Raw genomic sequence first — 25,689 nt, 5'->3', positions numbered from 1 at the left:
TTGAGGTCAATGGAAGGGCTACAAGGAGTTGGGATTCCACATGAAACCTCCCAGCCCAGATGCTCAAAGGTCCTTTCTACTCAGTGCACAACACTAGTTCACAGGAAGTTGTACAAATGGTGAAGGGACCAGGTTGCTGATGGAACCATGAGGAGAATCTATTGTACCTGTCTTGGGAAACTATAGTGGTATAGTATTCATGTTTTAAAAATAAAATCTGCCTGAAAATCAGAATGTAAGACAGCCACCCTAGTCATCTATATAGGTTAGGCAATGGTGGCACACACCTTTAATCCCATCAGCCACACTAATTAGCTATAGGACTGGGCAGTGGTGGTACACACATTTAATCCTAGCACTAGAGAGGGATATAGGATGCAAGGAGACAGGTCTCAGCAGTCTCGGTCTGAGGATTCATAGTGGCAGGATCACCCATTAGGTCTGAAGTAGTAGTAAGAGCTATTGCTGGCCACTTTGCTTTCCTGATCTTCAGCTTGATCCCCAATATCTGTCTCTAAGATTTTATTGTTTGTGCTACAGGAAACAAAGAGTTGTCAAGACTTCAACCATTACCAGTACTTCCTAACACTTCAGACACTTCTGCATGAAGCTGTGGGAGGGGGAGTGAGCAACACCAAAGTGAACCAGAAGACAAAGGGCTGGATAGATCCAGCAGAGATAACTAATATCTATGAAATTATAGACCTCCTCATATATCTAAGTCAGCAAACTACATGCTGGGATCATGGGAAGGAAGTGACCATGTCAGGAGTCCCAAAATTTGCTTCCATGTATTGTCTCTTAGAGGAATAGTTTCAGATTCTGAGGTCTCTTCTCATCATTAATCAAGAAAATGCCCCCACAGACATGACTACAGTCTAATCTCATCAAAGCACATCCTCAGTTGAGATTCCCTGTTTCCAATTGATTTTAGTCTGTCAAAATGACAAAAACCAACCAATGCCCTCACTTACCCCAATGTATATTCTCAGAAATAAGAATCCATATATGAACCCTCCCATGTTGTTGGACTAGTTGATTCTCACACTAACCCTGAAGGAAAGGTCATTGTCCTCATTGTACCCCAAGGAGGGGCAGGGGGAGATTATTATCAGCTTCAGTTTCAAAGTGAGCAGATGATATTCTTGCACCTTACCCTACAGTCAGAAAATTTGACCCCAGAGTATTAGTGCTGAGGGCATTGAGACAGCATCAGTGGTGTCATGTCAGGAACTCTGATACAGATAGAGAAGAAACAGAAAAACACAGTGAAGAGGTTTGGAAGCAGAGAAAGGTAGAAGTTTCTTCCTGTGTCAGAAATCGAGAAGTTAGAGGAATAAGGAAATTGCCGGTTTTGAACCACCAGCTCAAGCAAGGAAGGAAGTCATATCCCCAGTGAGTCCCTAGGGTTTGCATAACTGTTTCTGCTATGGATTGCAGAATTATGCAGTGAGAGACCAGAGAGTACTTCACAGGTCAACCCATCAGAAATACATATCTCATGGAGATAGCCTTTGTTTAACAGGATGAGAAGGAATATTGACATCAGAGATGCACATCGCATTAACCTTATCTAGCAAAATGATAAGGTACAAAATCTTCTGAATGTGTTAGCTGTCCTCATCGCAGATTTGGTGTGATGAGATCTTTCCCCCACATTACAGTTTGGGGATTCTTCACACAGCATGGTAGTGTTAGTGTTATACCAAGATATTATGTTATTTGTTGCTACTGTGAAAGGTGATGTTTCTCTGATTTCTGTGTCAGCTTCTTTATCATTTGTGTATAGGAGGGCTACTGATTGTGTTGACTTGATCTTGGATCTTGCCACATCACTGAAGGTGTTTAATAGCTATAGGATTTCTATGTTAGAGTTTTTAGGGTCACTTATATATACTATCATATCATCTGGAAATAACGAAAGATTGACTTCTTCCTTTCCAACATGAATCCCCTTGATCTCCTTTTGTTGCCTTATTGCTATTGCTAAAACTCAAAAACTATGTTGAAGTGATATGGAGAGAGTGGACAGACTTGTCTATTTCTGATTTTAGTGGAATTACTTGGAGTTTCACTCCATTTAATTTGATGTTAGCTGTCGGCTTGCTATATATTACTTTTATTATATTAAAGTTGTTTTCTTCTACTTTTTCTGGGTTAGGATAATCAAGTCTTACTGTAGTGTGACCTCTGGGTTCTGGTGTTACCATGTTGCTTTTTAGGTTGTTGAAGGAACTCTTGCATTGGTGCCTACCCATCTCTTCCTTCAAATGAGGCCGGCAGTGTCTTTGCATCTTGGTCCAATCCTAGCTGTGGCTGTCTGAGAATTCGGGAGTTCTTGGTCTGCTCTCTACTGTCAATGTCTGTCTCAGAAAGACTCTGAGGTCTCTATACACCTGCTCTATTGGTCTTCTCTCCTGGTTTGCTCTCTTGGCACTCTCTCTTAATCACCTCAGTGTTGTAGCATGTTCTTGGTCCCCTAGGTATTATAGCAAGCTCGCAGCTCTTAGACAGTGTGTGGTTAGTACCTTGAATGATTTGGGTTTGGGGGGAGGCCTAGCTGCAGGAACCTCCCTGCTGACTGACTAGAAAAGGTGAGGGGGTTGGTGAAGGGCCCCTGGGTTTTGTCCTACTGGGGAGGTCCTAGAGAGTGGAGCAGGCAGCCATGTGGCTGTTCACTCACCTCTTAAGTCCCCTCAGTATTGGAGCAAGCTGTGTTTTAGAATTCCACTGAGATTGCAGGAGAATAGGTGGGTTTGAGGGCAGGGTGCAACTAGTAGTTTGGATGGTGCCTGGATGTGACTGTTCACTCACCTCTTAGGTTCCCTCAGTATTGGAGCAATCCAGTTTCTTTCTTTTTTTTTTCTTTTTTTTTTAATTTATTTATTTACTATGTACACAATGTTCTGTCTGTATGTATGCCTGCAGGTCAGAAGAGGGCACCGGACCTCATTACAGATGGTTGTGAGCTACCATGTGGTTGCTGGGAATTGAATTCAGGACCTTTGGAAGAGCAGGCGATGCTCTTAACCGCTGAGTCATTTCTCCAGCCCCAATCCAGTTTCTTTATGTAGGCATTTAGTGCTATGAAATTTCCTCTTAACACTGCTTTCATTGCATCCCACAAGTTTGGGTATGTTGTATAGTCATTTTTATTGAATTTAGGAAATCTTTAATTTCTCCATTATTTCTTCCTTGACCCATTGTGATTAAGGTAACCATTGTTTAATTTCCATGTGTTTGTAGAATTTCTGAAATTAGTGTTGCTGTTGAATTCTAATTTTAAGCCATGATGATCTGATAAGATATATGGGGTTATTCCAATTTTTTTTATTTATTGAGGTTTGTTTTGTTACCTAGTATGTGGTCAGTTTTAAAGAAGGTTCCATGAGGTGCTCAGAAGAAGGTATATTCTTTTATGTTTGGATGGAATGTTCTATAGATATCTGTTAAATCCATTTGAATCATAACATCTATAAGTTCTCTCATTTCTGTTAAGTTTCTGTCTGGCAGACCTGTCCCATGGTGAGAGTGGGGTACTGAAGTCTCCCACTTTCATGTGTGGGGTTTAATGTGTGTTTTAAGCTTTTGTAGTGTTTCTTTTCCATATGATGGTGCCCTAGTATTTGGGGCATAGATGTTCACTATTGAGATTGCCTCTTGATAAATTTTTACTTTGACTAATATGAAATGTCCTTTGTCTCTTTTGATTAAATTTAGCTTGAGGTCTATTTTGTTAGATATTAGGATAGTTACATCCACTTGTTTCTTAAGTCCATTTGATAGAAAATCTTTCCCCTTTATTCTAAAGTGATGTCTCTCTTTGAGGTTGAGGTGTGTTTCTTGTATGCAACAGAAGGATGGATTCTGTTTTTGTTTCCAATCTGTTAGCCTGTGTCTTTTCATATATGAATTGAGTCCATTTATATTAAGGGATATTAATGACCAGTGATTACTAGGTCCTGTTATTTTATTTTTTGTTGGTGGTGATGTTATTTTTTGTGATTTTCCCTTTCCTGGGATTTCATGCTGTGACATCAACTGTTGTCTGTGTTTTTAAGGATATAGCTAACTTCCTTCAGTTGGAGTTTTCCTTCTTGTACTTTGTGTAGGGCTGGGTTTGTGGCTAAGTATGGTTAAGTCTAGTCCTGTCATAGAATATCTTGCTTTGACCATTGATGGTAATTGAAAACTTCACTGGATATAATAATCTGGGCTTGTATCTGTGGTCTCTTAAAGTCTGCAGCACATCGGCCCAGGACCTTCTTACTTTCATGGTTTCCATTGAGAATTCGGGTGTAATTCTGATAGCTCTACCTTTATATGTTACTTGACCTTTTTCCTTTGTAGCTCTTAATAGTCTTTCTTTATTCTGTATGTTTTGAATTTTGATTATTATATGGCAAGGAGGCTTTTTTTTGATCCAGTGTATTTGGTGTTCTCTTAGCTTCTTGTACCTTCATAGGGATATCATTCTTTTGGTTGGGAAAATTTTCTTCTACGATTTTGTTAAATATATTTTCTGTGCCTTTGAGCTGGAGTTTTTCTCCTTCTTCTATCCCTATTATTCTTAGATTTGATCTTTTCATAGTGTCCCAGATTTCCTGGATGTTTTGTGTTAAGGATTTTTAGGATTTAATGATTTTTTTTTGACCAGTGAATCTGTTTCCTCTATAGTATCTTGAACCCTTAAGCTTCTTTCTTACATCTCTTGTATTCTGTTGGTTATACTTATCTCTGTACTTCCTGTTTACTAAAATTTTCCATATCCAGAATTCTCTCTCTTTGTGTTTTCTTTATTGCTTCTATTTCAGGCTTCAAGTTTTGATTTGTTTTCTTCACATGTTTGATTGGTTTTTTTCTCGGTATTCTTGGGTTTTTTGAGAGATTTATTAATTCTTTGTATTAATTAATTTATTTATAATATATTTACATATATAAACACAATTTATATAATATATTATATGTTTATAATTTATAATCATAATTATTTTGTTATATTTATAATTTATTATTATATTTATTAATTTTTTAATTGTTCTATTCAATTATTTACACTTCCTTCCCTCCTCCCAATCCCCTCCCGCTTTCCCACATCCCCTCCTCCATCTCCCACCCTTCTTGAGAGAGGGCAGAGAACCTTGCCCTGTGGAAAGTCGAAGGCCCTCCCCCATTAGATTCTGCCCTATACTGAGGTAGATTCAAGACAGAGACTCTTTTACATTTCATTATGAGCTGATTGTAAAAAGTAACAGGCATTGTCCTCAGCTGGAAAACTCTGATGGACACACAGGTTTAAAGGACTGATCCAGCAAAGTCTATCTGACTATGTGGTCAGCCACTGTGGTGCATGTGGAGTGCCATGGAAAGGGGGCATGGGAAAAGGTTGATAAAGACACTATCATGACACTACATCCTGGGGAGTTCATATCCACCAGCAAATGTGATGTCTCTGCTGGACCTCTACATCTAACCCATCTGTGTGAGAGAGGAATGATGAGACGCCATGTGTGGCTGTCAGTCACGTGAGGCAAGTTCATCACATGGAGTTCATCTCACCAGGTCAGGTGTTGTTGTAATAGGAGGAGCGGCAGGGCTGCGTCCCCGGCACCCAGCCGCCCACATGGCTAGCTTATGCCCCAAAATAATTACACGGAAACTGTATTCTTTTAATCACTGCCTGGCCCATTAGTTCCAGTCTCTTATTGGCTAGCTCTTACATATTGATCTAACCCATTTCTAATATTCTGTGTAGCCCCACGAGCTGGCTTACCAGGAAAGATCTTAACCTGCGTCTGTCTGGAGTGGGAGAATCATGGCGACTCCCGACTCGGCTTCTTTCTCCCAGCATTCTGTTCTGTTTACTCCACCCACCTAAGGGCTGGCCTATAAATGGGCCTAGGCAGTTTCTTTATTATTTAACCAATGACCTTCCTCCATCAAGGTGTTGGTGTGTCGTTTCACACAGGTCCATAGAGAAAAAAAGGTTACTGCGGGAAGAATTTTGGCTTTTGCAAAGGGAAGAGAGCCAGCTTCTGGTGAATTGACTTATCTTTACTTCACTACAGACTTTTATATTATTATTATTATACCTTAGCAAGTAAATTTCCGTATACCTAAACCTCTGATCTGAAGCTTCCCTAAAGAGACAAATGCCACAGACAAATGTCACAGGACCACTTGGTTTTCTTAGTTCTCCTACAACCAAATATTGCTTAGGTTTGAACCTTACAGGAAGAACTCAGATGAGCTTTACATATGCCAAACAGAAGGTAGAGAACAAACTTATTACAAAGACAGATGCTAACACTCCAGCATACAAGCTTCTGCAATGCTCTGCAGGAACACCGCACACGACCAGGAGAGGGCAGCACCTCTTTTCACTGACAATGACACCTGTGGGAGGGAGAGGTGAATGAGCTCACAGCACTCAGTGCAACTCTGACTGGTCCAAATGGCATGGCCCATCACTTATTCTCAGGTCAGGAGAAACAGGTGCCCATGAAATCAATAGGAGAGAGACACTCTAGCCATGTGACACACTTGGCATGACAACTCATACGGGTGCAAAAGACACAGGGACTGAGATAGGAATATCCCTTAGAAATGGATATTATGAAATACATGGGATATTCCCCCAGGGTGGGAGCCTTATACTAAATATAATTTTATTATTTCTTTGAAGAAAATTATATGTGTAAAATACATTTGATCATGTTCACCACATACTTTAAGGAACTTTTTCTTTCCTTTTCTGTGCCTGATATAACCCAGACTGACAAAAAACACACTGCAAAATAAGGGTTTCCTTAAAGTCTTGATACTCTTTTTTTTTTTAAATATTTATTTATTATGTATACAATATTCTGTCTGTGTGTATGCCTGATGGCCAGAAGAGGGCACCAGACCCCGTTACAGATGGCTGTGAGCCACCATGTGGTTGCTGGGAATTGAACTCAGAACCTTTGGAAGAGCAGGCAATGCTCTTAACCTCTGAGCCATCTCTCCAGCCCCAAGTCTTGTTACTCTTAACTCTACCTCCTAAACCCTAATGTCAAAGCCGTGAGCCACACTCTACCTCCTAAACCCTAATGTCAAAGCCGTGAGCCACAACATCAGATTTATGCATTACTGGGGATCATACACAGACATCTAAGAATGTCACACAAAAACTCTACCAACTGAGCATTGTCCTTATTTACAGAACATGTATAGAAAGGCTTACAAGATAGTAGTTCTTCCTATTGACATTGATACAAAGGAAACTATGGGTGTCTGCTGGATTCAGCAACAAAAAGGGGAAATACTCAGTGACCTCTCTCTCATCATCCATATGACAAACAGGACATGTATGTGCCCTGGATCCATCATTTGAAGTGATGTTAGGTCAGAGAATTTTCCCCATGGGACACATTCCTACCGTGGGATTATTACTAAAGAGGAGGTTGGAAATTTGTAAGACTCAGAGTGGTGGATGATGCAAGATTCTCTGTTCTGAAACTGCAATACAGTTGCACATCTGAGCTCACAGTGGTTGTGATTACATCTACACGTCCCCTACGAGCTGGGAGATTGGCACAAAATCTCACCCACAGATCAAGAGCAATTGGCATCTGAGATCTACTGGAGAGGAAGGGTAAGGTTTCTTTAATGGTGTGGTCCCTGGTACCATGCCCAAGAACAGGAGAAGCACAAATTGAGCTACATGAAAGGAAGAGAACAGAAAGTTGGGGTGTAAGAAAGGGCAGTGTATTTTCAACAACTAGCATGTCTCAGAAAAAATCAAAAAGAAGATCAGGTCAGAGAGAAGGGAAACCAGCGAGAGAGGGTGAGGGAGAAATGTTGAGGTACATGGTGGACTCCATCAAAACACAATACATACTGATATGACATTTTCAGACAATTAGGATGTTAAACCCATGGCCAGGTTGGTGGACAACACCTTAAATACAGACAACTGGGAAGCAGAGACAGGAAGATTTCTATGAGTTCCAGCCCAGCCTGGTCTACATAACCAGCTTCAGGACAGCCAGGGCTCCACAGAGAGCTTGTCTTAAAACAACAACAAAGATAAGTAAGCTCATAATCATAAAGAAAGGATAGCAGATGAAAATATTGAAAGATCAGAAATTGAAAATTACATGATAGAGTGGGTGTGACTCAGGGTGGCTTAGGAGAAGTAGAATACTGTAGGCCCCACCATCACACCTAGCATCGAAAGTAAAAGGAAACAAAATGTGTTTACTGAGCTCTTTCTCTTAATCTTGGTTGCAAAAGAATACTAACATGTAGGTCTTTGGAAAAGTCCTGAAAGACAAGATCATCACCCTTGAAGTTGAGGCCAGAGACTCCACAGGGGATGTCAAGGCCAAGATCCAAGACAAGGAAGACATCCCAGCTGATTAGCAGCATCTGGTATTTGCTGCCCCCAGAGAGAGCATGGCTGCCCTCTGGCCAATGGCAAAATACAGAAACACTCCCACACTTACCATGGTTCTACCCCTGTGTGATGAAGAAAGACGCTTAAAAGAAATCCCACACTAGCTCAGAACTGGAAATAATAGATGGTTATTTATTTAGGTGTAGACTCACAAATCAGAATTCTCTCCTGAATGGAGAACAGAAACCAAATCCCACAGCCAGAAAAAGAGGAGAGACTCATGCTTTACATCTTCAAAAATAGTATAAGAGGCCACGCCCCAGTGGACGGTTAACGCAAAGGCTATTGGCTGTATGATTTCCTACAGCAGTGTGGTGGCATCCAAGAGCCATCCCTTTGCCAGTTTATTCGCAATCACAACAGTGACAAAGCCATGCCCACAAGTGCTGCCCACACCTGAAGCCCTGTGCAGTTAACTGCCTCAAGAAGGGTGGTCACACCAACCTCATCCCAAGAGATTCTAGCAGTGCTGGGAACTGGTTTGGTTTAAGATCCCCAGAAACAATGAATATTTTTTTCCTTACCTGAAGCGGAAGGACTAAGGAAAGTGATGATTTTAAGACTGGACTAGAGACACGGATCAGTGTATAAGAGCCTGACATCACCTTCAGCCCTGACTGTGATCCACATTGCTCAATGAGAAAACTGCCTTCTGTAGTTGTCCTCTGACCTCCATTCAGGTACTGTGACACATGTGAGTGCACACCCATTAAGAAAGAAATAAGTGTAATATATTATTATCACATACATGCAATTTAAAGAAATAAGTGTAAATATATAAATAAGTGTAATTTAGGTTTGGAATGGAAAGTACATATATCCAAAAATAACAAACAGCCAGAGAAAGCAGTCCACATTTGGAACCCATCACTCGAGACTATGAGGAAAGGAGTATAAAACTCATTCCATGCAGATGTACACAGCAAGACCCTTCAGAAGCCTTTAAACATTTTGAATATGAAAACTATTTCACATAAAAATGTGAAAAGAAATAAAACAAACACATATTTAAATTTGTATTTTTTTTAGGTATAATATTCATACATATCTGCTACATGGTAAGAAATCTGGTCCTGACAAAGATGAGAACAGATGAGACAGACACAGACGGGGTTATGGAAATGCCATCCATCAAATATTGCCTGAAGAATCTACTGCCTGGCCTAGCCACAGTATTGGGGAAGTCAGAGTCTGGTGCCTGAGGAGGGCAGTTCCCCTTCCTGTGGGGCTGCTCCAGTACAACCCTGTCGTGGGGAGTTCCTGCCTCCAGAGGCCACACCCTATGTCTCCTGTCCCTCCAGGCAGTCTCTGTTGTTCTGCCCCTGAGCACAGTTGGAGCCTACAGGAGGAGATGCCATGACCTTCACCTTCACAGCCCTGCTCTGTCTGGGTGAGATGTGGAGAAGGGGAGGGGATACCATCGTCTAGAAATGATGAAGCCCCACCGCTCAGCACTGGCCCATCAAGAAACCCCAGGGTCTTCAGGGGGTTTTGAAGAGGGGAGGACTTGCTCAAGCCTCAGGGACAAACCTCTCACAGGAAACTCTCTTCCAGGACTGACTCTGGGCCTCGGGACCCCAGTGCTGACAGGTGAGTTGAGTGTCTGCAGATGTCCTGACCTTGGCTTCTCATCATCCCCAGGAGCCCTGCGTGGGCAGTGAGGATGGAAACAACACACGTGCTGGGTGGACGGGGGGTTGGGAATGGGCTGCAATCTTAGGATGGCTGTCCTGAGTCCTAGCTGCTCTTTTCTTGCAGGGGCCCTTCCTAAACCTGTCATCAGAGCACAGCCACATTCTGTGGTCTCCAAGCAGAATAAGGTGACTTTCCTGTGTGAGGGAGCCATAGAAGCCAAAGAGTATAGATTTTATAAAGAACCATACCAAAATCCATGGCAGAGAGAGATTTCACCGAATCCTAAGAACAAGAATGAATTCTCAATCTCAAAATTAGACTATCAAAACGCAGGGCGATATCGCTGTCGATATCGGACCCTTAAGGGATGGTCAGAGTACAGTGACTCCCTGGAGCTGATGGTGACAGGTAAGAGGACACAGTCTGTTCAGTAAGTATGCCCACCCCCTCACTACCCGGAAGGTAATGAGACTATCGAGGACGTTTAACTGATTCCTCCTTCTCACCTAGGATTCTACAGTAAACCCAGGCTGTCAGCCCAGCCCAGCCCTGAGGTGACTGAAGGAGGGAATGTCACCCTCCAGTGTGTTTCATGGCAGGCACATAACTGTTTCAGTCTGACTAAGGAAGGACCACAGCAGCTGTCCCAGACACTGGACTCACGGTGTAGCACCTATACTTGGCAGTACCAGGTCCAGTTCTTTGTGGGCCCTGTGATCTCCAGTCAAAGGTGGATATTCAGATGCTACAGCTTTGACAAGAACAGTCCTCAGGTGTGGTCAGAACCTAGTGACCCCCTGGAGTTCCTGGTCTCAGGTGAGGAACCCTAGCCTTTCCCTAGAATGATGCTGAAATGATATAGGTGCTCAGAGAGGACTTGGTGTGTGGTGTGTGTGAGGAGCCAGAGCTCCTGAATCCATAACACAGAGCATGGACGACAGTGGTCACAAGATACAGAATCGAAGGCAGACAGTGACAGCAAAGCCCAGGAGATTCAGGACAGATGAATCTTCATGGAACCTTGTGTTACTCTGGATCAGCTCAAGGACCATCATCCACAAGAGCACAGTAGACCCACAGGAGAGAGGGAGGAGCCAGAGCACTCAGGACAGCAGGAGAACAGGGCCCACAGAATCAACTAAGCAGAGATCAGGAGGGCTCACAGAGACTGAAGCAGCAACCACAGGGCCTGCATGGGTCTGCCTTAGGCCCTCTGCACATATGCTGTGGTTGTTTAGCTTGGCTTTTGTTGTTGTTTGTTTGCTTGCTTGTTTATTGTTTTGTTTTAGAGTTTCAGTGTGTAGCCCTGGCTGTTCTGGACCTCACACTGTAGGCCAGGCTGGCCTTGAACTCACAGAGATCTGTTTGCACCCGACTTCTGGTGCTGGAGATTAAAAGAATGCACCATCACTGACTGACAAGCTTGGGGATTTTGTTAGACTCATAACAACTGGAGTAAGGAAGTCTCTGACTCTTTTCCTGCACGTGGGATCTTTTTCCTCCTACTGGGTTGTGTTGTCCACCTTAATATGAGGGTGTGTGACTAGTCTTATTGCATGCTGTTAGGCCATGTTGCTTTAATATCACTGGGAAGGCTGCAAAAAATCTGAAGGGAAATGCAGCAGAGATCTGGGAGAGAGGAGGTGAGGAAGCTGTTGTTGGGGTGTATTGTATGACAGAAGAATGAATAAAAAGAAAAGAAGTGCCATCCAAAGTGACTTTCTCTGTGCCACTGTCAGACAGACTTACCTCCTTCTCTCCTACTTCCTTGCAGGGACCCTCCACAAACCCACCATCAAGGCTGAGCCAGGATCTGTGATGACCTTTGGAAGTCCCATGGACATCTGGTGTCAGGGGACCCTGGATGCAGAAATCTATGTTCTGCATAAAGACGGAAGCCAAATGCCCTGGGATACACAGACCCCAGAGAATCTGGAGAACAAGGCCAAGTTCTCCATCTCTTCTGTGACTCACCTAGATGCAGGGCAGTATCGCTGTTACTGTTACAGTTCAGCTGGCTGGTCAGAGCGCAGTGACACCCTGGAACTGGTGGTGACAGGTGAGGGAACAGGCAGGGTCTCAGCCCCAGGCTCTGCTCTCAGGAGTATTCCCCTCCCTCAGCCTAGCCCTTAAGAACATTGTGGCTGTGTGAGCCCGTGTAACTGTCTGCCGCCCTCTGTCCTAGGACTCTACAGCATTAAACCCCAACTGACAGCCCTGCCTAGCCCTGTGGTGACTTCACGAGGGAACATGACTCTCCAATGTGTCTCATGGGTGGGATATGACAAGTTCATTCTCACCAAAGAAGATCAGAAGTTCCTCAGCTCCGTGGACTCACAATATATACACAGTACTAGGCAGTACCAAGCCGTGTTCTCTATAGATCATGTAACACCAGATCACAAAGGGACATTCAGATGCTATGGTTACTACAATCATACCCCACAGCTGTGGTCAGTACCCAGTGACCCCCTGGAAATACACATCTCTGGTGAGTCACTCCCATCATTGAACAATAATTTCTGACACCGGATGCCCTTTGCCAATGAAGTGTCCCACTGGGTAGTTGCAGATAAAGAGTGAAAAAGAGAAAGCACCTTGTTCCTGAGCCAGAACCCCATCCCTGGGTAGAAGCAGTGATGTGTGCAGGGAAGGATGGGAGAGGATAAGTGTTTAGTAAAAAACTGTCTCCTCAATTACTAGCCTGTTACCTTCCCTCTAGGGCTGTCTAAGAAGCCCTCCCTGCTGTCTCACCAAGGCCATATCCTGGATCCTGGAAAGAGCCTCACCCTGCAGTGTTTCTCTGACATCAAATATAACAGATTTGTCCTGTACAAATTGGGGGGAGCTGACTTCATTCAGCAAGATGGCCAGTGGACTCAGTCTGGTCTCTCCATTGCCAACTTCACACTGGGCTCTGTGAGCAGCTCTACTGGAAGCCAGTACAGATGCTATGGTGCACACAACCTCTCCTCTGAGTGGTCAGCCTCCAGTGACCCCCTGGATATCCTGATCTCAGGTAAGGAACTAAATAGATTCCCTCAAGGTACCTAACGTCTATTAGGGCTCTCTTTGGGGAACTAAGGAGGTTATGGCTGGGATGATGGACAAGGATCTTATTTGGGAATAGATGCGGAGATGGGGAGCAGGAGGAGGGCTCAGGCAAAGGAAAGAAACAGAGTCCTAGGTGTTCGTGGAAGATCCAGATGTTGTGTCAGCTCAGAACATTGAAGGCAGCCTCTCATCATCTCTCTTTTCTTTAGGACAGTTTCAGGTTATTCCTTCCCTCTTAGTGAAGCCTAACTCCACGGTACACTCTGGAGACAACGTGACCCTGTTGTGTAAGACAGCATACAAAGTGGACACTTTCATTCTGTCCAAGGAGGGAGCAGCACACCAACCCCAGCGTCTAAAACCAAAGTCACAAGCTCGGGAGATCCAGGCAGAATTCTCCATGAGTGCTGTGACCTCTGACCTCTCGGGCACCTACAGGTGCTATGTTTCTCAAGACTCATCACACTACCTGTTGTCATATGCCAGTGCCCCTGTGGAGCTCACTGTCTCAGGTGAAGAGACTCTGAACTGTCACGGTGATTCATAATGCAAACCCTAGCAGAGTCCTTAACTTTGGGGACTACGGGGACAATAGGAAAGGTTAGTCAGAAGGCATTTCCTTGCCAGAGAAGTGGACACCAGCTGGGGTCCCTCAGGAAATGTTCACTCCACCCTCTGTTGCAAATAGGTTTGGGGCAGACAACATGAGGATCTTGAGGAGGTTTCAGGGCAGATGGAAAAGATTGAGCAGAGGCAAGTCCCTAGGTTAGCATCTAGCCCTTACTCTCCAATTGTTCTGTTTCCTAGGACCCACTGAAGCCTCTAACCCACCACCCTCAAGGCCTATGCCAGCTGGTGAGTATCAGGAACCTCAGTGCAGGGAGTATGTCCATCTCCAAAGTCCTTATTTCTCTGTCACTTCAGCTTGTGAGGGAGGGAGGCAAGCAGATTCCAACAGACCTCAGAAGCCCAGGACTTAGATGTTGGGGTACAGAAGGTGGCATCCAGAGAGACATGTTCTGGTTCATGGAGGATGGGCCAGGTGGGTGAGATGGACGTTGCTTGTCCATCCTTCCTCTAAGACCTAAGAACAAGTCTCTCACCTGCATGGATGGAAGCAGGCCCCAGAGAGCTAATAAGGACTCTATTGGAAGGTGGGTTCTGATGGGCAATAACTAGTTATGGGCTTGGTAAATCTACTTCTGAAGATGCTGGCTTGAACAAGTCCTTCCTGGTCTGAACTGGCTGCTGTTTCTCTGAATATAAAGGGGCCCGCACATCTAAGTTTCTGTCTGGCCTCGGCTGGCACCTCTACTGTGAGAGAGGAGGCCTCCAGAACTTGACTCAGCAGTGGGTCTGCCCCACAGTGGTGGTGCCGTGTGCAAGGGTGGGGTACAGAGCCACGGCAGGGCATTTAGGATGAAACTTAGCTTAGGTAGAGAGAGAAGAGCTGGAAGTCAGAGTCCCTGGGTTCAACTCCCAGCTCTGCCATTTACAGTCATGATCTGAGGCAGGGGGACTGTCTGGATAGGAAAACAGACAATTCCTTGCTGCACGATTGTGAGGATGGGAGATGACGTGTGCAAAGGTCCAATAGGACCTGTCACACAGTTGGTGCTCACACGATGTCACTTGTGCCTCAGGACTGGAAAGATACTTGCAGGCTCTGATCGGAGTTTCTGTGGCCTTCCTCCTGTTCCTCTTTATCCTTGTCTTCCTTCTTCTTCGACGAAAACATCAGGGCAAATTCGGGAAGAAAGGTGAGTGCGGTCTGGGTGACCTGGGTCTCATGTGTTGATAAGTTCCCCTGTGAACCTTCAAGCAGGGGATCAGGACACCAACCCCAGGGAAACCTCAAACTGTGGCTGGGTCGTTTAGAAACACTTGCAGATCTCAGATGGGAAAGAACATGGTCTCAGAACCTATGCAATGTCAGGCATTCTGTGAGCTTTACCATGTCCTGTTACATTGGCTCACTCACCCATGTTATAAAGGTCCCTTCCTTCCTTCCCTCTACGTGCCTGGGGGAGAGGCTTCCTCCTCTCCTTGATGAGACTCTGCTCTCTCTTGCAGCCCGGGAAGAGACAGAATTGCAGCTTCCTGCAGGAACTGCAGCGCCAACAGCCAGAGATAGGGGCCCCCAGAAGAGGTAACAATGGCCAGAGACCTAGAGCCCTACCTCCTAGACACACCTCACTACCAACTGACTTCGTCTTGTCTTTCCAGATCCAACCCAGCTGCTGCCACCCAGGAAGAAAGCCTTTGTGAGAGAAAGAGGGTCCCGGGGAGGGAGATGTCTGAGGTCTCAGCACTGCAGGGGTGGTGGACAAGCTCTGGGGTCTTTTCTGTTTGTGTCTGAACTTCACACTATAGACCCAGGTGTATCTAAACATGCCCTGGTTCTCTGTCCCTACCTGGGCAAAGCAGGAAACTAGGGGTCCCTAGACTCTGGTTGAGAGACATTCTGTTTTTTCTGCCATGACAGATGCTTCAGTGGAGGACATGAAATCTGAGGATGGTGTTGAGCTGGACAGTTCGGTGAGGTCCCTGACTCCATCTGTGTGCTAAGAACTTAGGGCCCACTTTAGTCCAGGGAGCCATCTTTGTTCCCCTTCTCTTGGCCCTCAACATCCACAGCTGACTACTCTCTTCTGCAAGCACCTGCCTCCTGTGTGCTATGACCTCACTCTTTCCTGGTTTTCCCAGAATCATGTGTCTCTTCACTCCTGTCTGCTTTCTGGCTCCTTGGCATCTGTCTAATTGTCTTCTGAGAGGACATCCCAGATAGAAAGGTCCAAAGAAACATCTAACAACTGCAGGCAGGAACCAAAGGAGCTGGGGCAGAAACATGTGGGGGTTTTGTTTTGGTTTGTGGGTGTTTTATAAACATGAATGTCTCTGCATCACATGCCTGCATGGTGCTCCCAGAGGCCAGAAGAGAGTGTCAGATACCCTGGAACTAGAGTTACAGATGAACGTAGGTCGCCATGTGGGTTCTGGGAACCAAACCTGGATCCTCTGTAAAACAGTCAGTGCTCTTAACCACAGAGACATCTATTGCCCCAAAAAACATGTTTTCAGGAAGATGGACTGTGTGCGTATAGCCAAGACAGCAAGGGTTAGAGTGTCAGGATAAGAGGCCAGAATATAGAAAGGAAGCCCCAGAATAATCCATCAAGGATGTTATTATCTAAACGGGTCACTCTGGCCATGTTGTGGAAAACTGGCCAGAGGAGAGCCCTAGGGGAACAAGGTGACACTATCTGTACCTCACTACTTCCCTGCTACAGAGACCACCTGAAGTAGACCCCTCGGGAGAGACATATGCCCAGGTGAAACCCTCCAGGTACAGGAGGGCAGAAGCCCTCCTACCTTCTGTCCTGTCAGGAGAAGTCCTGGAAACAAAAGATGGAAACGAAACAGAAGAGGGCAGAGAGATGGACACTCAGGTTGGTCCTCTCCTCCCCAGGCCTTCCCCACCCCCAAGCAAACCATACACCCTCCTCTCACTCTCTCCTGCTCCAGGCTGCTGATTCAGAGGAGCCCCAAGATGTGGTCTATGCCCAGCTGTGTAGCAGGTCGCTCAGACAGGGGACAGCTGTACCTCCCCGCTCCCAGGCAGGGGAAGCCATGGAGGAGCCCTGTGTATATGCTGCCCTGGCAGTCACTCGACCAGGTTCTGTTCCCGATGACAAGGGGCAATGACCTCCGCCTGCCAAGAGTCCTAACAGAGACCTCCAGAAATTCTGGGAACCCTTGCAAACCTGACTGGAAATAAAATAGATTTCTTAATAATCAAGTGAAATGAGAAATGAAACAGAATGGAAGGGTTTACACTGAGTACTAATTTTAACGACATTTCTCATCAAAGATGTGCTATGAGAAAATGTACAGGCATGGTTGCACAGGTCCATAATCCCAACCTCTGGGAGGCTGAGGCAGGAGACTGCCTTTTTTTGTCATCATCTTGGAATACCTAGTGAGTTTCACGCCAGCCTGGGCTACATAGAGATGTTCAAACAACATTAACCGCCAAAGGCCAGGGTGGAGGTACACACCTGAAATCCTAGCACTTTGGAGGCGTGAACAGGAGATTAAGAAGTCAAGGCCATCTTCACCTTGTATAGGAGTTAGTGGCCAGCCTGGAACACGGGTGACACAGTTTTAAAATAAATATAAATGGGCCAGGCGTGGTGGTGCACGCCTTCAATCTCAGCACTGAGGAGGGAGAAACAGGCTGACTGGTCTATAGTGAGTTCTATGTAGACAGAAACCTTGTCTCAAAGAATAAACAATAAAATAGGGCCAGCGAGATGGCTTAGCCAGTAAACGTACTTTCCCAAGCCTGATATCCTAAATTCAAACAGCAGGAATAGGGGAGGAAGAAAACTGACTCCCACGAATTGTTCTCTGACCTCCACCTAAGTCTTTAGTGTCCTCCCTGTTAAGTATTTTTCCTGGCCAACAAACCTCTCCGCCGATGCAAATAATCCCAATCAGACCAAATTAAAAGATGCCCAGGTTTAATGGATGGCAATACTCCCGGGAAAACATGGAGAGGTGAAGAGAGAGAGAAGGGGAGGCCACAGGGACTGGGCGACTACGTGTTCATTCTCTGGGGGGGGGCAGTTTAAATAGCCTGTGCGAGTGGTCTTGACCTTCCCTGGGGAGGGGTTACCCTTTGGCAGGCTTTCTTGACCCTCCTTGGGGAGGGTCACCATTTGGTGGGATTTCTTGGCGGTGGAGTTTGAACTGAGGCAACTCACAGGGGAGGGAGCTTATGCCAGGAGCTGAGGTGAAGCCCCCAGCTAAATACTCCCCACACCCAAGATGTAAATAAAACAATTTTGAAAATAAACTAATAATCACAAATGAAAGCTGGGTATGGTGTGGTAGGCCTGTAATCCCAACAGGGTTGCCTCAAACATGCTATCCTTCTGTTTCCATTCCTGGCATGTACAACCATACATTCATTTTATTTTTTAAAGGTTTGTTTTATTTATGCGTACGTATATGCATCTATGTGCTCTTATGCCATGTGTGTATGGGCATAGAGCCAGAGTTATAGGTGTTTGTGAGCTACATGCTGTGGGTGCTGGGAGTGAACTCAGGTCCACAGCAAGAGCAGTGCATGCCCTTAACCACAGAGCCATCTTTCCAGCCTCCCTACATTTGTTAAAATGTATTAACAGCAGAACACTATGAACAGTTTCATACCAATGTATTAGGAGCTGTACATGAAATGGACAGATCCCTTGATGTCAATGAAAGTTATTTTATTGCTTACAAAGTCTGGGGGAAGGGAGACTGTGTGCAGTATGCAGAACAAATGAAAAAATGTCATTTAAAAAATGACTAACAGAACTAAATACAAAATCTGAGTGACTTCCCACACATTGAACACACTGTCACTAGAAAAGTTCCCCTTTGGAAATTCTTTCTGGAAGTTGGTGATTTTTTCCAAATGTCTGTGCATTTGAAATAAAGACATTATGAAACTAGAGAAAGAGGAAATATAAACGAACGTCGTTTACCAAGCCAGAAATTATTTTTTTATTCTTTTTTAATTAATATTTCCACCTGCTCCCCGTTTCCCATTTCCCTCCCCTCCTCCCAAATATTGCCCCCTCCCCCCACTCCCCTCCCCCTATCCCCACTCCTCTTCTCCACCCCCCACACCATTCCTACTCCCTCTGGATACTGAAGAGCAGTCCAAATTCTCTGCCCTGCGGGAAGACGAAGGTCTTCTATCTACGTCCAGGAAGGTGAGCGTCTAAACACCAAGCCAGAAATTATTAACAAAACCTGACAAAGTAAACCTGATTAAGAAAACCTAGGAGAAAAGTTTTTCCACATCACCCTACATGCGATCCCTTAAAAAAATTAATGAACCGGTCACCAGGGAGCCTGCTCAGGACTGACCTAGATCCCCTGCATATATGTTACAGTTGTGTAACTTGATCTTCTTGTGGGAGCAGGGGCTGACTCTGACTCTCGCCTGCTTTTGGACCCCATTCCTCCTACTGGATTGCCTCATTCGGTCTTCAGAGAAGAGGAGGTGCCTAGACTCACTGAAAGACCATGGCTGGCTGATATCCAAGGGAGGTCCTCCATCTTCTGAATAGAAACAAAGGATTAGTGGATGGGTGGGGCTCGGGGTTATGGGTGACGAATTGGAAGAGGAGAAAGGAGAAGATTGGGAAGTGGAAAACAAAAAAGAAACAAAAATACGGTTCAGCAAAAAAAAAAAAATTAAGCGCATCACAATCACACTGATGTTTTTTTCTTTTCTTTCTTCCTTTTTTAATATTGGTTTTTGTTTGTTTTAAAGACAGTGAGTAGCTTAAAATTTAAAAGTTGCTGGGCATGATGGCACGGTCCTGACATCACAGCTACTTCGGAGGCTGACACAGAAGGATATAAAATATAAAATCCACTTTAGCTGCAGAGTGAGTTCAAGGCCATTCTGGACAAATTAGCAAGATCCAGTCTCAAAATAAAGGTTAAAGGGCTGGGATATAGCACTTGTCTGGTGTTCAGAACTCAATGACTTACCCTGGAAGGTTCATTTCCTGGTTCTGTTATCCCCTTTCTTTTCCTTGTTTAATGTACATCAGACATGGTATAACCTAGAAGACTTCAAACTTGCTATTTAATTGCTGCCCAACTTGAAACTTCTGATCATCCTACTTCATCCTCCTAAACACCTGACTCACAGGCTTGGGCCGCCTTCTCCAGCTCTGGGACCTTTTCTGGCCAGCAGTCTCTTGTTCTGTGCCTGTTTTGTGCCAAGACAATGCTGGTTGTGTTGCTGTGGTTCTAGATTTATAATCTGAAGTTGGGTGATGATACCACCACCATCCATCGCTGTTTAGAATGTTTCCATCTTGGAGGTATTTCGTTTTTTCATATATATCTTAGATTATGACTCTGTCTTTTGAGTTTTGTGTAGCTGACTGGCCTTCAGAATATTGGGAGAAGCAATCATCACCATATGTACTTTAGGATTTTCTAGTTCTGTGAAGGATGTCACTGGGGATTGTGCTGAGTCTCTACATCGCTTTGGTTCATATAGCCATTTTCACACTGCTGACTCATGAACAGAGAAAACCCTTCCATCTTCTGTTGTCTTCAACTTCATGTGTTGTGTATATGGAGTCACAGGTTCTCCACTTTTGGAGGGAATGGGCAGGAAACCCAGAGCCATAAATTTGGGTAGGCCGGGTGCCTAGTGGACTACAGTCCCCAGCACTGGAACTTGATAACTTTACACAAATCCTGCAAACACACAGCTTTTAATGAGTACAGGGGGACCAAAACTCAGGTCCATGTGCTTGCACACTCGTTTTGCTGACTGGGCCACATTTTTAACCTTTGAGTGTTTCTTCAGTTTTAAGTTAAAATAGGTCTTTCACCTCCTTGGTTAGATTTTTGCAAGGCTTAATTCATGTATTTTTAATTCCATACTGAGGCTATTTTGGACTAACAATGAACTGTTCTCTTCAACTCTAAGTGTACATTGGGATAGCTTTCCAGTTCTCTGGGGAGGCTCCAGGGTGGGTTGGAGGCAGACTTCCAAATTACTATAGTGTGAAGTCTAAGGACAGAAGCCTGTTGAGGACTACCCATAAGTACTGCCCCCACCACTGTTTACACCTAACCTGCTATCCCATTCTCCCCGTGTAGGGGTAGTGAGAGGAGCCCCTAAGTGCTTAGAGAATGGGGACTGGACAGGCAATGTGGATGGGATGCATGCATTCTCATACTGCATGCTTCTGGTCTGCACAAGGGTCTTGGGGAACCTTCCTATTCTCATGTCTAGTTGCAAGTTTCTATACCCTGCCCTGCAACAAGGATTTAACTGACCTGAAATCCTCTTTCAAGGACTGAAACACATTACCAAAGCAATTGTCCTTACGGGACACTTGCTTTTCAATTTCAAGCAGTTCTCACTTCCTCAGAGATGAAACCGCACCCTCTAATCTGACTCAAGCTTCCCAGAAGGCAAAATAGAAAATGAGGAAGCCAGCCTCCCTCCTGACCATGAAAACACAAAACTTCAGCTGATAATTTCTTAAGCTGCCCCGGGGAAAGGGCTCACTGGCTTATTTCCTGCTAACCAAAACCGCATCTTGAGAAACAATTCACAAAACAGAAGCCACCTAGCAGCAAGTTTACACCAGTCAACCTCACTGAAGATTCATTCAGCTGCAGATGGCTGGGTTGCCATTTTTCTTTCCACTGTTGCCCACTAAACAGGGACCCAAGGTTAACACAAAGCATCTGGGCAAACATGTTGTCTACATCTAGCATGGCTTCTTTCCACTGCAGAGGCTGTGTTCACAGCAGAGGCACACTAATAAACCAAGTGTTAATTCTGTTTTATTAGCCAACTGGAAACTAGACAATTCTCCAGTCCAGGGAGACATTAACTTAATCTTCTTCTTCATCATCACCAGCTCCGGCACCACCCTGGCCCTTCTTGGCATTCTTCCTCTTCACTCGGCCCGGTCGTCCACCACCATAAGGAGACCGGAGGGAGAAATCAATGTGCTTCTGGGAGTCCAGACGAACAATGAAGGACGGGATGTTCACCACCTGCTTGCGGACCCTGAGTGGGAAGAACAGGTTAAAGGGACAAGGTGAGAGGTAAACAATTTTTGGTCCTGTCCTTGACAGCGGGCTGATGGGCACTGCTGACCTCACAGATGCCTTGGAACCAGAGCCTATACAAATGCTTTAGGTACTAAGGCTCACACCACCTCAGACAGAGTACATCTCTGCCCATAGATGAAGTTGATGAGGGAGAATCTGAGCCTATGCCATACACAACTCTCACGATTGGTGCTCATTTACAGAAGAGTGCATTTCCCCTCACCTGAACCTCTCACTTCAGACAGGCTGATTACCAACTGGCCAACTAACAAATACAAATATAGCAATGAGGTCTGTGTTGGAACTCACAGTAAACTCCAATGACAGTTTCACCGCCAGCCCAAATTCAACTGCATCCTCTCAAAGAGAGCACCAGGAGCTATTACCTGTCCAGCTGCTTGCATGCCTGGCAGAGACCTTCGCAAGGTGTACGGCTTGAGCCGCAGTGACGCTTGCGCTGGGCTATGGGGTTGTTCCCAATTCCCCATAAGCTTTCATTTTGAACCCTCAGGGTAAGCTCAGATTTGTCAGCTCCAAAGGCTACACAGGAGATAGGGACAGCAGCTTAGCAAAGGAAACCAACATTGCAGATAAGGAAGGCAAAGTAAGGTTTACAGGCCCAGCTGCAGCTTACCTGATGTGACGCTGGCGGATGAGCACACGGGCATGGTGAATAGATTTAGCCAAACCCAGCTTGAAGACTTGGGTCTGCAGCCGCCTCTCCAAGAAATCCTCAATCTTCAGGCCCAGGATGTAATCCAGCTTCATCTTGCCCTCATCCAGCACCCCAATGCGAACAAGCCGCCTCAGCAGAGCATTGCCTGGGGGGGAGGTGTGACCCAAATAAAGACCCGACTTCCTCACCTCAGAGCCCCTAGAAGAGGCAAGTTACTACAGCTTCCCCATTTTTGCAAAGAGCACAGGAGAAAAGAACGACAATGACAATGACGTGCCTAATTGATAACCTTTCTTCTAAGCGCTCCAGGCTTGAGGCACTGATATTGCCACTGGGTCACCCTTTCAGCAGGCATTGTATCACAGGCTTACAGCTTTTCACTCAACCTTCATCTCTAAGACAGGCGCTTTAATTTTAAACTTAAGAAAGAAAACATGCTAACTTGACAAGAATCACAGCACCTGGGCAGCTAGGGCAAGCAGAGATCAAGATAATCCAGACTACATTGAACAAGACCCACAAGATATATATAAGAAACAACCTCCATCTATCCTTCAGACTACTATTCTCTTATGAGTTTGAAATACCACGAAGGTCCAGTCACCTAGCAATAAACCCCAAGTATAAAGAACCAAACCGAAAAAAAAAAATGCACCCAGCATTCTAAATTACAGGCTCAATTTCCGACGTTTTATATAAACACCAGTTAGACACAAATACAAAAAGAAAATCCCCAAAGGAATATACTATTACAATTAAACCATCCAAACATAAAACATTCAGTAAGAGAAATTAAGTGCACACTGAGCAAGCTAAGACACGAGCACGCCCCGCCATCAAGCTGTTCCTGGTAGGCTAACCCAGAGCTCTAAAAAATTAACTCATCTAGCCCCCTTGTGGCACAAACTGGTATTATTAAAGCGTTCAACTTCTAATCTGAAATCTGTCAATCAGGAGACAAAGCCTTCCTGGTAGTCACATGGGAAAGTCTAGCTTCGAATTCAAGGCAGTGCCAACAACCACAACTCCAGGGCTTTTCTTTCCTAACACTAGCCAGATTGTTTCACGATAAAATGAGATCCCTAGGAGGCTACCTTGACAATTTTTACTTCTGCTTAATAAAACAAGAAACCTCATATACCTGCAGCTCCCCCATTCTCCTCTAACTAACTCTAAAATATGAATCTGTTTTAACTGTGTTGAAAATTCCAAGTGAGGTGGCTAACCCAACACTTCTAGATTTCTGTAAGTTTACAGGCCAGACTTGGCTCCATCTGAGTTCAGCGTCATACCTTCCAAGACCACAATACAGCCTAAAAACTCAACAAGCCCGCACGCGACCACCCATTCAAGACGGGCCCCATACACACCTTCAAAAAGACGCCGTGGGTCCTTTTCGTCCAGCGTTAGCAGCTCTCGGGCGGCCTTGCGGATCTTGGCCAGGGTAAATTTGACTCTCCACACCTCACGCTTGTTCCGGAGCCCATATTCTCCTACACGTGGTTGGGAGAGAACCACAGGGCCAGAGCCATGGGTTACTTGCGACTTTAGAACACAAGACGAAATCTAAACCACGATCTTCTGCGGCGATGGCGCCCATGCCGAGCACGAGGGAGACCGACCTCATGACGGCCTAACTCGTCCCTCATCCCCAACCCGAAATTCCACCTTGGTCACTCACCTATGAGTTTCAGTTCCTGGTCGAGACGCGACTTCTCGAAGGGTCTCCGTGGGGTCACATAGGTCTTACGACAAACCCAACTTCTGGCAACCGGCATGTTGGCGTCTCTAGGCCTGCCGCGCCTGCGCAAAGGGTCATATTTGAAATAAAAATGTCATGAGGCATGCGCAGCAATGCCCGGCTAGCACACCACAGCCCCGCACCAACTCGGGCCTAGCGAGATCCGCCTTAGAAAACTTGGAACTGAGATCGTCCCACCACCGTACTGTAATATGTCCGACCACCTTCTTCCCGCCCCTCTTCCTTAGTGTATTCGTAAACTTATGAATGGCTCCGTACCCCAAAAAGCCAACTAGGCAGCGCCCCGAAGCTCACCTAGGAGCTCACGACCGCGACAAAGAGACACGCTGCTGCAGAACCGCGATCTTATAGTAACGTCGCCTTGTCGTGGCGTCACCACGCACCGCTCGCTGCTTCTCCTATCAGAAGCAGGAAAACCATAGAGTGGAGAGGTTGGGCCAGAGCGACGCTGAGCTGGGCCGATTTACCAGTGAGGTGGTTAGGCGGCTTAATAGCTGAAGCGGGGACATTCTTGTTTAATCCAATCATTAACGAAGCTGCCATTTTTTTAATTTATTATTATTTTTTTTTTTTTTGTTTTTTTTCGAGACAGGGTTTCTCAGTAGCTTTGGAGCCTGTCCTGGAACTCGCTCTCGTAGACCAGTCTGGCCTCAGACTCACAGCGATCCGCCTGCCTCTGCCTCCTGAAAGCTGGGATTAAAGGCGTGCGCCACCACCGCCGAGGCTGCCACTTCTAGGGCAAAGGCATTGAGTAACGCCCTTAAATTGTCACTTTTTGTTTTAGCAAAGACTCTTGGGAAATTCAGGGAAGCCTTGGTTCCCCACCAATGTCTCAGTCTCATAACAATGTCCAGCCCTGGCTTTACAAATGCTAGGATTTTAGGGCCATATATTGAAGTATGCATGCTGTGCTAGTTTGGTTTTGTGAGCTTGACACAAACCTAGATATATCCGGAGTGAGGAACTCTTAGACAAGAAAATACCCCCATCACCGTGGCATATGTCTCCATTGTTTTTGAGACAGGGTTTCCCATCAAATGACTGTGAATTCAAGATCCTCCTGCCTATATTTCCCAAGTGCTGAGTTCACAACCCATTTTTCTGCACATACTTTATTCGTTTAGTTGGTACCCCTGCCCACAAGTCTTTCTACTTAGTCTTGGCTGTCCTGGAGCTGACAATGTAGACATGTAGACAGGCCTGGAACTCAGGAGGGATCCACCTGCCTCTGCCTCCCAAGTGCTGGTATTAAAGGCGTGCACCACCACACCTTTATTTATTTTTGAGGGGTTATAGGGTCTATGCAGCTAGCCCTGGCTATCCTGGAACTATGTAGACAGGCTAGCCTCAGACGCATAGGGACGATGTCCCTGCCTGTCCCTGAGTAGCTATGAGGACAGGCCTGTAACACTAGGCCTAGATCGGGTACTCTTTACTTTTACTTCAATTTGCATTTATATACTCAGA

At 45.3% G+C, this 25,689-nt stretch overlaps 2 protein-coding genes across 3 annotated transcripts; one reads left to right on the top strand and one right to left on the bottom strand.

The window, feature by feature from the left end:
* Positions 1–9,728: 9,728 nt before the first annotated feature.
* Positions 9,729–16,895, top strand: LOC130869449 (leukocyte immunoglobulin-like receptor subfamily B member 3). Its single transcript, XM_057761635.1, has 15 exons — positions 9,729–9,830; positions 9,995–10,030; positions 10,199–10,483; positions 10,586–10,891; positions 11,850–12,134; positions 12,261–12,566; positions 12,798–13,094; positions 13,339–13,641; positions 13,937–13,984; positions 14,773–14,889; positions 15,203–15,278; positions 15,356–15,393; positions 15,615–15,667; positions 16,420–16,578; positions 16,655–16,895. Exons 1-15 carry the CDS (start codon positions 9,797–9,799, stop codon positions 16,832–16,834), a joined length of 2,523 nt encoding a protein of 840 aa, XP_057617618.1. The 5' UTR covers positions 9,729–9,796; the 3' UTR covers positions 16,835–16,895.
* A 4,578-nt stretch (positions 16,896–21,473) lies between these two features.
* Rps9 (ribosomal protein S9) lies at positions 21,474–24,581 on the bottom strand. Of its 2 annotated transcripts, none has more exons than XM_057761633.1 (5): positions 24,517–24,581; positions 24,142–24,263; positions 23,831–23,953; positions 22,419–22,605; positions 21,474–21,740 (listed from the first exon to the last, which is right to left on the bottom strand). In XM_057761633.1, the coding sequence occupies exons 2-5, from the start codon at positions 24,236–24,238 to the stop codon at positions 21,563–21,565; spliced, it is 585 nt and encodes a 194-aa protein (XP_057617616.1). In that variant the 5' UTR covers positions 24,239–24,263; positions 24,517–24,581; the 3' UTR covers positions 21,474–21,562. The 2 variants fall into 2 exon arrangements, with proteins under 2 accessions (XP_057617616.1, XP_057617615.1); XM_057761632.1 differs by having other exon boundaries at positions 24,481–24,571.
* Between the last annotated feature and the right edge of the window lie 1,108 nt (positions 24,582–25,689).

This window comes from Chionomys nivalis, chromosome 2 (genome assembly GCF_950005125.1).
Source record: "Chionomys nivalis chromosome 2, mChiNiv1.1, whole genome shotgun sequence".
In the NCBI taxonomy this organism is placed as follows: domain Eukaryota; kingdom Metazoa; phylum Chordata; class Mammalia; order Rodentia; family Cricetidae; genus Chionomys; species Chionomys nivalis.
The sequence above is the reverse complement of the archived record's forward strand: the minus strand, read 5'-3'. Positions and strand labels throughout refer to the sequence as shown.